Source organism: Myotis yumanensis, unplaced genomic scaffold, assembly GCF_028538775.1.
Source record: "Myotis yumanensis isolate MYYU_CA2020_CCGP unplaced genomic scaffold, mMyoYum1.0.hap1 SCAF_1, whole genome shotgun sequence".
Classification (NCBI taxonomy): domain Eukaryota; kingdom Metazoa; phylum Chordata; class Mammalia; order Chiroptera; family Vespertilionidae; genus Myotis; species Myotis yumanensis.
The window spans coordinates 156,774,353-156,788,288 of NW_027223752.1; the positions used below are offsets into that span (position 1 = coordinate 156,774,353).

The following is a 13,936-nucleotide window of genomic DNA, read 5'->3' on the forward strand; positions in this document are numbered from 1 at the left end:
TTGCCTTGGGGTTACTTAAAAGTAGTTTGTTACTGAAATACTGTTGAAATTCACTTCACTGGCATTGATACTCTGCAGTATTTACATTTATTAAAATTTTGAGTTCTGATAGCTGTAAGATCTGGGATAGGTTACCCAGCCTGGTTCAATTGCTTCAGTTTATATACAGTTGAGAGAATTGAGGCAAAACAATTATCTTTGGTCCCTTGCTGTGCCATTCTAAGATTATATAATTAAATTAAATGGGGAAATAAAGCCCTCTAGTGGTTCTGTCATGCTTACACTATTCGGTGCATGTAGCATTTCTAGTTTGATTTTAAATTCATTGTTGAGAAGAATCCAATAATATTACATGACAAAAGTATGGGGAAAAAGGTGTTAGGGTTATCTTAGTCTACCAATAAATGTATGTTAGATTGTAATCCACTTATGTAACCTGTTTTTTGAGTTACAACAAGGTGATTCAGAATATTAGAATTGCCCGGTACAAGATGAATGAATCCAGGTTCTTGGCTGATATGTGCTGTGGTTATGATCAGATAATTACTTGTACATATTAAAGAATAGGGTAAATTAACTGAGGTGGATTGTGAAGTAGATCATGCGATACTTATCCATGCTATGAAATACATAACTATTAATAAATTAGACTTATAGACCTGGAATTTATGATATGGCTTTAGGGGAAAACAAGTTGCAGAATGATTTCATATAAATATAGCTCCCTATTTTTGCTTTTAAGAAAGTGGGAGACACTTCAAACCCTTTTATAAATACGTTTGTATAAGCAAAGGAAAGCAGAAAGGATATAATCCAAACAATACTACCTTTACGGGTGTGACATTTGGAAGGATGTGGAAGATTACTTCTTTGTCTCTATGAAATTGTTATGGAAAAAATCCAAAAGGATCTGAAATGGAAATATTTTAAAGGATCAACTGAAAACAGGGACTTTAATCTCAATGGTTTTAGGACTAAGCCTGGCTCTTAATTTCAGAACTGGTTTCCAGCAGAGAACAGTTAAGTCAGCTCCTGCACTGATTTTCTGAGTTTGTTTATTGTTTAAATGGGATGTTTGATCATCTCTAGACATTAGGCTGATGCCCAAATTGGTTAAAATGTTTGGCCTGGTATTTCTCTTTATTTTGTTAATAAGGTTTTCCCTTGCTCTGGGGATTAAAATCCTTTTCTCTTTAGCCCAATCACATTTGTTAAGGGAGGGCCTTTATGAAAAGGCTATTCTTTGAGGTCTTGAAGTGGAAATGATTAGTTCTGAAAACTCCTCCCTCAGTGGCATTTGTAGCATTTTATAATTATTGAAGGCTGACTCAATATCTTCCCTTCAGAATGCTAAAGAATAATTTAAGCAACAGTTCAGACTTTAAAAATGAAGATGGCTCTGTCTTTTCACAGACTGAACACAATATTGTTGCAACTTACTTGATTATGGCAGGTATGCATGTTTAATTACTTAATAGTACTTTTGCTTTAAGTGGGTGAAGAAAAGCAGAGGATTTCAGCATAAGGCAGTAGAAAAAGCATAGATTTAGAGATGATTCAAGTTTCATATGGTTAGCCAACCTCCTGAAATCACTTTTGCTTTTTGAGTTGGGGTGGTCAAGTAAATGAGGGTGATGATTGTTGCACTGTTTCCTGGCTGTAAAGATCCAATAACAGAATGTCAGTGAGAGGATAAGTGAAAGCATTGCTAATGGTGGTTAGTATCATAAGTTACTTTGGATATTTATTTATTTATTGGTTGATTTTAGAGAGAAGTAAAAAAGGGAGAGAGAGAAACGTAGAGTTGTTGTTCTACTTATTTATGCATTCAAAGGTTGATTCTTTGTGCCCTGACTAGGGATCAAACCCACAACCTTGACATATTGGGATGATGCTCTAACCAACAGAGCTACCTCGCCAGGGCAACTTTGAATCTTGAAACACCATGTGAGAGAAGTGACATGGGGCTGAGAAAAGTTTTCTATAAAATTAATAATTCTTTTATAATCCATACATTTGATTATTATGTTCTCAGGTATGATAAGTATTCTCAGCAACATAATAGTTCTGGGCATCTTCATTACATACAAGGAACTCCGGACACCCACAAATGCAATTATCATTAACTTGGCTGTTACTGACATAGGGGTCAGTAGCATTGGCTATCCCATGTCTGCTGCTTCAGATCTACATGGAAGTTGGAAATTTGGGTATGCAGGATGCCAGGTATTGGAGATCTTCGGAATTAAAGTTAAATAAAGTAGATTAAAGGGATATAAATTTAAATGTCTAAAAAAGTCCCATGGGCTTTAATCAAATAAGATCATATAGATAATAGCTATAGTGCTCTTTTTGAGAACAGTTTCATGAGTACTGGAAAACATATTCTTTAACCAGAGAAATGAAATTGCTAGCCATAATTATATTAAAATTTTTTTCAGCCTAAAAGAAAAAACCAAACTAACAAAAAATTAACATTCAACTAGAGAAGGATAGTGAAAACTTGCATATTCAAATGCAAGTTCAAAAAGAAATACCCTGCTTTCATTTGAAATAAATATTAAAGATATATCTAAGTAATGTAGTTAAGCTATCACATTGATAGGTAAATTAATATTACAAGAAAATAATATTTGTGTTAAGATAGTAGGCAAATAAGACTTTTTGCCTGATTTTTTAAGTTTACCATTTTAAGTTATAAAATCATAACAAAATAAGTCTAACAGAATAATAAATATCCATGTATACATGAAACAGTTTTGTCAAGTCTTAATGTTTTCCTTTTTTAAAAAAATCTTTATTGTTGACAGTATTACATTTGTCATCTTCCCCTCCTCCCCCCCAATGTTTTTCAGTATGTACTTCAGGTTGTTTTTCTTTTTAAAGATAAAAAACTTTACAGATGTAGTTGAAGGTCATTGCAAACCATCCCAATGGTTTATTCCATTCTCTCCCATGAATGTTTTCTTAATCTTACTACATATTTATGTGTACATAAACTAAATACTTAATGCTTTAAATTTTGTATCAACATATTGTTTGCATTATGCAACTTTCATTATTCAATATTTTTAAGTTTTAGCCATTTTATAAACACATGCCAACATATTTATTTTTCTATTATTGAACATTTATTCCCAATGCTTTTCTGTCATAAAAAAAGGCTTCAATGAATGTTCTTACCCATGTTTCTTTAGATACATTGCTTAGGAGAGGTTGGTTGGGTTGTAGAGAATGTTCATCTTCAACTTTATCAGATGCGGCCAAATTGCTCTCCAAAATGGTTGTGTCACTTACAAGAACTTCTGTTATTCCACATTTTCCCCAGCACTTGGGATTGTCAAACTTTTAAATTTTTACCATTTTGATGGGTGTAAAATGGTGTCCGTAGTTTTCACTTCTTTGAATACATAATGTGGTATACATTTTTTTTTTAATGTCACAAACATTCAGTTTCCTCTTTCATGAATAGCCTATTTTTCTGTTTTTAGAGTTTTTTCCCCTGTTTATCGAGTATCCTGGTTAGAAGCTTTACTTTAAGTCTTAAAATTTTATTTTAATTAATGAAGTCTCAAAACAATTTCTATTAAACCAGTTACACTTTGACAATGGAAGATGTATTTTTAAATTAGTATAATACTAGAACGTTTAATGTATTTATATTCTAGCACTGGGATAAAAATGTAACTGTCTCTTGGGAGGTGTAGAACAGTGGGTTCTTTACAATTTTTATTTTCAGATTTATGCTGGATTGAATATCTTCTTTGGAATGGCAAGTATTGGATTACTCACAGTTGTGGCCATGGATCGATACCTGACCATTTGCCATCCTGATGCGGGTACAGCATTTTTCTCAATGAATTCCTATCTTGTCTAAGTACCACTTGACACACATTCACTTTAGAATGTAAATGGGTTGCAGTCGTGATCAGCTTTATTTCTCTAACAGTCATTGTTCAAAAGTTTAAATGATTTCCTATTATATTTAGAATAACATCCAAATATCACAACTGCCTCCAAGGCCCTGCTACCCTTCTAGCTTTGGCTTGGGCCCTCTCATTTTGGGGTCCTGGCCACGCCCCTTCCCACTCTGGGGTCTTTGCAGATGCTGCTTCCTCAGGTCTGGAAAACGCTTCTCTCTGCGTATCCTCCCAATGATCCTTTTATCTGTTGGATAGGCTTTGAGTGAGCTGAAGTGTTCTATAAACAATCTACTTGAGAACAACTTTGAATAATCAGTTAAAACAAAGTGGAGATAATGAATATCATTGTGGAAAAATGAGGCTAATATTTCATATGTTTATTCATAGGAAGAAGAATGACCACCCACACCTACATCAGCATGATTCTGGGGGCCTGGATCAATGGCCTCTTTTGGGCTTTGATGCCTATCATAGGGTGGGCTAGTTATGCCCCAGACCCGACTGGGGCCACCTGTACCATAAACTGGCGGAAAAATGATGTGTAAGAGACACTTTCTAATGAAGTGCTTCTAATGTAGACATTTTCTCACCCTTTCAAGTTTAAGCTCAGATCAAATGTTTTCCGTACAGAGTGGCGACAGGCTTCCTTGTTGGTGGTGATGTGATTCCAAGCTTTGAATTACACTTGTTTGCAAGTAAACGCTGTGGGAAGAGCTCAGGAGATTTATCTCAGTGCTGCGGCAGATGCAATGGCGTGAGCACGCTCCGCCTATACAAGCTTCCTCGGCACACCAGGAAGTGGCATCGCCCGCCTGAGAAGACCCCCAGGAGCCCCTACATAGTACCCTGATCTTTCCTACTATTGGTTGCCCTATGGATGTTGTAAACTTCTGATTGGTCTGGAATGTTATATATACTGCTGCACTCACACAATAAAGTTGGATCTGCGTCACTGAACCGTCCCCGGAGTCGGGCATACTTTGTTAGGACTCCGTTCGGCCTCACCCCCGCGGGACCCCGTGCATCAAAACGCCATCCAGCTCCCCTTGTCCCTTCCTCCGCGCCCCACTCCTACCCTGTCCTTTCTTCTCTCTTCTCTGGTGGAAAAGGGATACAAAACACCTTCTGATATGTGCACGTTGGAGGGAGAATCTGGGAGGGATAAGGGAGTGTCAGAATCACTAGACAGCATGTAGCTCGGGCTTTCACCGAGGCTGGCTCCTTCCTATTTTTTCAAACTGACTTGGTGATAAAGTATCTTCAGAGAGTCAGGCAGCAAAAGCACCATCACTGCAAGGATTTGCTTGCTACTTGGTGATGCTCTTCTCTATTTACCAGGGGAAAGAGGATAATTTAGCTTCTTAAAGAAAGTGAAAGACCACTCAGAAAAACAAATAGAAAATTTCTAACTCTCAAACTAAATCTAACTCTAAATCTCTGTACAGGGTTGACAAGTGAATATTTTGAAGCTTTAGGGTGATATTGTCTCTGTTATAACCATTCCACTCTGCCTGTGAAGCAGTCATAGACAGTATCTAAATGAATGTGGTCCCAACCCCTAGTCTAAATGGGCTAAAAGTCAAGTATACATTCTAAGCTATATAATGATATAGTGACTGCTGGATGGTGCCAGTATTATCTATATATATAAAAGCCTAAGTGACCATTACGACCGGTCGACCGAACAATTGGTAGACTGGTCACTATGATGCACACTGACCACCAGGGAGCAGACGCTCAATGCAGGAGCTGCCCCCTGGTGGTCAGTGTGCTCCCACAGCCAATGTACCACAACCAGCCAACCTCCCAAGGTCCCTCCCCCCAGCCAGCTGGCCTCGACTGACCCAGATCAGGACTGGTCGAAATGGCCCCGATCGGCCCCAATCGCTGGCCAGGCTGAGGGACCATACCCATGCACGAATTCATGCACCAGGCCTCTAGTTTCAAATAATTATGCTGTTTCCCTTCCCCAATTAAATAAGTAGTGATTTAGATTCCCTTTTCTTATTTTCAGATCTTTTGTTTCTTTCACGATGACAGTTATTGCGATAAATTTTATTGTGCCCTTGACTGTGATGTTTTACTGCTATTACCATGTCACTCGATCCATTAAATGTCGTGCTACCAGTAACTGCACTGAGTACCTCAACAGAGATTGGGCAGATCAGGTAGATGTAACAAAGGTAAGACATTAAAATCTTTAAGATATTTTTGCAATCAAACTTTTACACATATGTGGTCCCCTGGCCCCTGCAGTCACCTCTCCTCACCCCCTTGATTCTTACTCTCTGGCCCTTTTGTCTGGTGTTTGCCTCCACAGTGTTGAACAATGTGCTCATCTGTTGTTTTGGATATTTTTGTTTACCATTACCTCCTGATTTCCTACTATGGACAATGAGACTTTATTTCTCTTACACCACCAATCTTTTCTATCCCCCCCCCCCCCCCCCCCACACACACACTTTTCTCTCTCCTCATCTTCTTTGGTTAGATAAAGAGTCAATTTTACATTATTGTGAATTCTCTACATTTTATTTATTGCAGATCTCTGTAGGAGTCAATGATTTGTATTTCATTTGAAAACAATTTTTATTATTCACTTATAGTTGATGTATAACATTGTATTAGTTTCAGGTGTCCAACCCAGAGATTAGACATTTATATAATTTATGATTCATTTTTTTATAAAACATTTTTCTTGCCCTGGCCAGTGTTGCTCAGTTGGTTGGGTATTGTCTCATGAATTGAAAAGGTTGCTGGTTTGATTCTTGGTTAGGTAACAGGTTTCAAGCTTGATCCCCAGTAGGGGGCAAGCAGGAGGCAGCCGATTAATGTTTCCCTCTCACATAGATGCTTCTCTGCTTCTCTCTCTCTCTCTCTCTCTCTCTCTCTCTCAAAATCAATAAAAAAATCTTAAACATACACACACACAAACTTTTTCCCCATGGAGTTAATAATTTATTTTTTCTTTCTTTCTCTTTCTCCCTCGTTCACTCTCTCCCTTTCTTGTCCTCTCCCTCCCTCCCCCTCTCTTTGCAGTTTTGTTTGCTTCCTGTTCTGTGTACCTGTCACTAATTCATCTCTAATCTCTCCACCAGCAGCGTCAATTTACTCTCAGTATATTTAAGTGCATCAGGGACTTTCTCCTTTTCTTGGAATTTTGCTTCCTGGCACTTCTGGGTCTCTTGCTCTGCTCTGCATGGGCAGTTCTCTAAAACCACAGCCCTGAAAGCTGGCACCTCGGGTCTCCTTCATCACCAGCTGGGAGTGCCTTTGTCCTCTCTCGGTTGGATCGCCTGTGTCTGGGTTGCCTGTCTTCCTTTTCCTTGGTTACTCCCTCTCATTTGGTGGAGCACATTCCCAAGAAGATTCCTGAGAAGGTTATCAGGAGGTAAATTTCAAAGGATTTTGCCTGCCTGAAAATGTCTTAAAATTCTATTATCGTATTGGACTGATTGTTTGATGGTATACAAGTTTAAGTCGAGAAATGATTTTCAAAGAATTTTGAAGGTATGCTGTGTAGTCTCCTAACTTCTGTGTGGCTATTGAGAAGGCTGACAGCATTCTGTGGACTGAGCCTTTGTAGCAATCTGTGTGTGATCTCTGGAAGCTGTAGGAGTGTCTCTGTGTCTCCGGTTTTCTGGAACTTCATGCTGATGTGCTTGGAGCGGCTCTTTTTTCAGCCATGTGCTAGTGCTTGGTAAGTGCTTGGCAAATGAAGAACCAGGTCCTGCCTTTAGGGGGTTCTTGTATCATTTCTCTGGTGATCTCCCACGCTGGTTTGCATTCTCTGTTCTCTTTTCCTGGAACTTCTTTTATTTGGATATTTAGTCTCCTGGGTTTATCTTCTAATTACTAAAACTTTTCTCTCCTATGTTGTCCCTGTTTTGGGTTTATTTGTTTGCTTGTTTTGTTTGTTTTTGTTTCTACTTTCTAAGAGGTTTCCTCCACCTTGTCCAGGTCTGGGATTGGGTGAGGAGAGTGAGGCTCAAGCCTTGGGTGTAAAATTTAAGTAGGCCCCCAAAAACTCAGTAATAAGAAAAATAGTTAATGCAGTACTAAAAGGATCAGAGTTAATGCAAAACTTAACTTTGCATTGAACATAATGCATATTGAACATAATATCAAATTTTAAATAAAGATAGGATCTGTCCCTGCACTTGCATGACTCAACTCATTGATCTTACCCTTTCTATTGCATTTAAACAATTCTGCTCTTTTTTATATATAGGGTAAAAACCATTGTTATAGATAAAAGAATTATTTTATACTTTACACTCTTTTTAATAGCCTCTTCTTGTTTTATATCTTCTCTCACTTCTGTGATGTTATTATGCATATATTTCCATTTTCCTTCTGTTCACATATTTTTTGTTTCTCCTGATTTTCTGAACCGTTTTGAACTCTGCCTGTGAGTTTGCGTGTTTCCTCAGTGTCTGGTGGCCAGTGACTGACTTTGCGTGTTGAAAGTGATGCACTAGAAAGCTGACTGTAGGCTCTGCATGGGCTCTTTTGTTGGGATGCTTCTTTGGGGGCTTTCTGACAATCTGATTCTCTAGGCATTTTCTTCTGGGCTGGTCATTTTCCAAGGAGAAGATTCTTTTACGTTCCTAGGTGGAACATTCAAGTCTGTCTACCTGTATGCTATGGCTCAGAGCATGAAGGGGACAGCATGCAGCACCCCTCTTTTCAGTACAGCTCTCCGGTTCTCAGCTGAGCCCAGTGTCCTCAGTCCTGAGTTCCCCTGCTTTCCCCCTCCTATACTTCTGGGTCCTTTTGGGAGAGGACAGGCCTGAGTGCAGAGGGAATTCGAAAGTCTAGGTGCTTCTTTTTGCAGATTTCAGTGAACTGTTTTAAATTCCATGGGCAGCCCCACCTTCATAGCTAGCTGTCACCACCAGTTCCTGAGACTTTCTGAGTTCTGAGCAATGTATTAGTTAGTCTATACTAGTATATGCCAGGAGTCCATAGCATAGCTACTAGAAATGGGTTAGGAGTGGGTATAGATCTGCTTTTTGTCAAAGCCAGCTTTTGTATTCTCCCCTAGCACACCAAAAGAAAGGAGGCCTTTTTTACATTTGTTCACATTGTATCCTCACAAGCTCTTTCTATCATAGGTGACTTATTTTTTTTTCCATAGGTGACTTCTTTATTTGCACATGAGCAAAGAGCAGTGTGTGTGTGTGGGGTGGGGGGGGGGGCGGCGGCGGGGGGGGGGATTCAGTTTTTCCTTTATGTCATCAATAACATAAACTTATTCAAATTCTAATCTAGATAATTTTATGCTATTTTAGATATATTAGCTAATTAGATATTGGGTTTGGCAAATGCTGATTTCTTTTACAGATGTCTGTGATAATGATATTCATGTTCCTGGTGGCATGGTCCCCTTATTCGATTGTGTGCTTATGGGCTTCTTTTGGGGACCCAAAGAAGATTCCCCCCTCCATGGCTATCATTGCTCCACTGTTTGCAAAATCTTCTACATTCTACAACCCCTGTATTTATGTGGTTGCCAACAAAAAGTAAGTAATTTCTAAAATGCTTCTGAACAAAATAATAGACACAGAAAGAATGTTAAAAAGGCAGTAGATAATATTGTAAGACTTCTGGGGAGGTGAGTGACAGAAACTCACTTTGAACTAGTGTAAAAGTTTTTTGACTCATGTAACTGGAAACCTCAAATGCCCAGAGCTCCAGTTCTGTGACAGGTTCTTCCCACATGGAGGCAAGATAGTCACAAGCAACCCAAAACCCAAGTTCTACCAGCTAAGCAGCTCCAAATTCGAGTTTCATCTCACATGCTCCTTGGCAGAAAAGCTGCTGGAAGGTAGGCTCAGCAAGTTCTCGTGGTTATCCCTCCCAAAATACATGCAATTGGTATTTCAAAGAAAAGAGTGATTCTGTTACTAGAACATGGACGAGGTAACGCAATGTTGGGCTCCCTATGTGGTATGTCTTCTTTCTAGTAGATATACTAGATGCAAATGCAAGATGAAAATCCAGTGCTAACATGAAGGGCTTCTGGAGGGTACAGTCATTCAGGATAACAGAGGAAGAACCCTACTCCCTTTGTTAGGGTTCTCAGTAAGGATTCTTTCCTGTGTCCTCCCTGAAGCTTAGGTTATTTTGTTTTCTGTTGCTGCTGAAAGATGGAATGAACCAATCTACTGTGCTTAAATGTTTGACCAGAAAAATCTTAGTAGAGTTCAAGTAATTTGATGCTGGAATGCCAATGCTGCTTCTATTAAACCTATGTATTTATGCTCATGTTTTGGAGAGCAACTTTAGTTACAGGTATGTGAAGAAACAAAAAAACTTTTAAGACCACTCAGACCATATAAGAAGAATAAAGAACACATTTTAAATTCAGAGCTTATTGGTAGTTCTTTTGGAAAGATCGGTCATTCTCAACTCCCTTTAATTTCAACTGACCTTGCTCAGAACAGATGCATGAAATGCATATCCTTAGTTCAAATAGATAAATTATTGCAATTGATATTAGAAACATCATTTAAACACATAATTATTGATTTTTACTAAATACTTTCAATGTTTATAATCAGTGTCACAAAATTGGTCTTTAACTGTCCATATACTTTCTACATTTATAAAGGTTTGCAACAGGAGATGTTAAAGTTGGAGATGTCAATTGGCAGTAGTGGCATCTTAGCCATATTTGAAAGTATTTTAAAACTAGAGACCCAGTGCACGAAATCCAGCCTGCACCCCCTCGCAGTCCGGGAGCCCTTGGGTGATGTCCGACTGACGGCTTAGGCCTGCTCCCTCTGGAGAAAGGGCCTAAGCCAGTGATGGTGAACCTTTTGAGCTCGGTGTGTCAGCATTTTGAAAAACCCTAACTTAACTCTGGTGCCGTGTCACATATAGAAATGTTTTGATATTTGCAACCATATTAAAACAAAGATTTATATTTTTGATATTTATTTTATATATTTAAATGCCATTTAACAAAGGAAAATCAACCAAAAAAATGAGTTCGAGTGTCACCTCTGACACGCGTGTCATAGGTTCGCCATCACTGGCCTAAGCCATCAGTTGGACATCCTTAGTGCTGCTGTGGAGGCGGGAGAGGTTCCTGCCACTGCCACTGCACTTACCAGCCGTGAGCCGAGCCGGGCTTCTGGCTGAGTGGTGCTCCCCCTGTGGGAGCGCACTGACCACCAGGGGGAAGCTTCTGCGTTGAGCATCTGCCCCCTGGAGGTCAGTGTGTGTCATAGGGAACGGTCATTCCGTCATTCGGTCGATGTGCATATTAGTCTTTTATTATATTGGATTCTAAGCCATTACAGGATAATGCCAGCTTTCCCCCTTTATATTGTAGGTTTCGGAGGGCTATGTTTGCCATGTTCAAATGTCAGACTCATCAAACTATGACCACAATGAGCTTTTTACCAATGGATGTACCTCAAACCCATTGACTTTTGGAAGAATCTGAAATAAAAGGAAAGCACAAGTTATCAATATACTTTGTTTACTTTTTTTTCAATATTTTAATTTTACTTAAAATATGAAGCCAGTTAGATCAAATCAGACATAGATTATTATCCTAATAGAATGAATTCCTTAAATGTAGTTTATAGTTCCGTTTGTGCATTGGCTATTGTAGAGAATGCTTCTTTGTTTCTTTATATGTAAACTTATTGCTCATCTCTTTTGATGAATCCAGGCACATAATTCTCTTTTTCCCTATCATGGCATGTAATACTCTGTACCGATGGCCTGGTATCTGTCTGGGACCTCCATTAGACCAGAAGTAGCTGCTATGTTAATGTTAAAAAAAAAAGTTAATAAATAAATAATTAATTAATAATTACTGAAATGAGTTGTTAGCATTTCACAATTTAAAAATCTTACTGTAATTATTAACATACTATTTAACAAAAATGATCAGAGGACTATTAAGTCACATGCCAGTTATTGCATATATATTTTATACAGCAACATAATCTCTGTGCATGTTATTATATAGTCTGCTTTTTAATTTTCATTTTTCTATATGCTCATTTCTATTTATTTGCCACTAGAATTAAGTTTAATCAGAGTGGGGGTTTTTGTATGTTGTATTTTCCCCCTCTTTTTTGTTTGAAATTTATTTTATTGTGGTAAGAACATAACATGAGATCTACCCCCTCAACAAATGTTTAAGTGTATAATACAGAATAAGTACAATAGTACACAACAGATCTCTAGAACTTATTCATCTTGCTTAACTGAAACTTTATGCCTGTTGATTAGCCGTATGTTTGTTCTTTGATGTGTCCTGAGCATGCACACCCGTTTTGCCTGGCACATAGTAGGCGCTCAAAAAATATTTGTTGAATGTTGAATAAATTTGTAGTCAAATAATTGTCACTTTAAATAACTATTAAGCATAACAGGATAATACACGATTATTTAAATAGTGAACATTTAAAATCTATAGTATTTTGTTTTAATTGAGTGAATTCTTCTGACTCTGTTGTTTCTATATGCATCCTATTTTATTTTTTTAATTATTATTATTTTATTTTTTAAAAATATACTTTTATTGATTTCAGAGAGGAAGGGAGAGGAAGAGAGAGATAGAAACATCAATGATGAGAGAGAATCATTGATTGGCTGACTCCTGCAGGATCGAGCCTGCAACCTGGGTATGTGCCCTTGGCCGGAATCGAACCTGGGACCCTTCAGTCCGCAGGCCCACGCTCTGTCCACTGAACCAAACTGGCTAGGGCCATCCTATTAGTTTTAAATAATATTTCCCATAGTATTCTTACTTTTATAAAATTAATTCTTTTAAAAGAGTTTTTTGTTTAAAGATGATGGATAGAACCACCTAATAGGAAGATTAAATGCCATATATATTTGTGATATATGTTACCTAAACCCTTGATTGTGCCTGTGGATTCTCCCCCCCTTATAAGTGTTCAGGTTATTTTTTAACTATTCGATTTACTTTTTATTTTTTGATAGAGCTTAACTTTTCTAAAAGACATACCAGTTCGTCTTTAGCTATGATTTGATGCCCATAATTTGGGAAACGAGCTTAGAATAAAACATATTCTTTTTTTAAAAAAATATATTTTATTGATTTTTTTACAGAGAGGGAGGGAGAGAGATAGTCAGAAACATTGATGAGAGAGAAACACCGATCAGCTGCCTCCTGCACACCTCCCACTGGGGATGTGCCCGCAACCCAGGTACATGCCCTTGACCGGAATCGAACTCGGGACCTTTCAGTCTGCAGGCCAACGCTCTATCCACTGAGCCAAACCGGTTTCGGTGAATAAAACATATTCTTAAAGAGAGATAGTAACTTTGAGTAGAAATAAGAGCTGGGAGGAGCCTTGCACTGTGCTGAGATGACCTGCAGAGCCACAGGACACACTCACTGGAGCCCTAGGTCCACACTTCAGTGGTGGATTGAAGCATTTAGTCTAAAAACAAACAAACAAACCAAAACCCCCCACTAGGTTCCAGACTTTGTCTACTTTGTTTTTGGAGATAGCCAATACTTGGCAATATTGATAACTCTATTCTAAATCAATTTTACATTATGTGCTTCTATCTTTAAAGCTAAATTTTGTAAAACTGATTGTTATACATGCTGATAAAAAGCAAATGCACAAAATAAAATTTATAATGTTATAATGTAAATCATCTGCTATATGTTCTAGTATCTGCTAAGACATTGAATTGTTTTTAACATTACGTGTAGCTGGAAGATGTATTAGCAATTACATCCATAGGAAAGGAATTTAATAGGCATTTCCTTGCAAATCTACATACGAGCACCTACTGAAATTTTCTTGACATGTGTTTGATTTTCACTTTCTTTATAATGTGTTACTTTGCTGAAACCACATTCAAAGATTGAACCCCTGCAAAATACACTTGAAGGTTAAGTAACTACAGATCTCAGCTAATCCTGTGTAATCTGCTCTTACTAAATGGCTGTTTGCATTCCAGGCACACCAGTCTCTGAATGCTTAGGATTTGGTTTTTACCTGTTG

General features: G+C 38.0%; 1 protein-coding gene across 1 annotated transcript; it reads left to right on the forward strand.

The window, feature by feature from the left end:
* Nucleotides 1-1,347: 1,347 nt before the first annotated feature.
* On the forward strand, nucleotides 1,348-11,654 carry RRH (retinal pigment epithelium-derived rhodopsin homolog). Its single transcript, XM_070408697.1, has 7 exons — nucleotides 1,348-1,453; nucleotides 2,036-2,226; nucleotides 3,740-3,839; nucleotides 4,311-4,464; nucleotides 5,938-6,106; nucleotides 9,270-9,448; nucleotides 11,266-11,654. The coding sequence occupies exons 1-7, from the start codon at nucleotides 1,348-1,350 to the stop codon at nucleotides 11,360-11,362; spliced, it is 996 nt and encodes a 331-aa protein (XP_070264798.1). The 3' UTR covers nucleotides 11,363-11,654.
* Nucleotides 11,655-13,936: the final 2,282 nt, after the last annotated feature.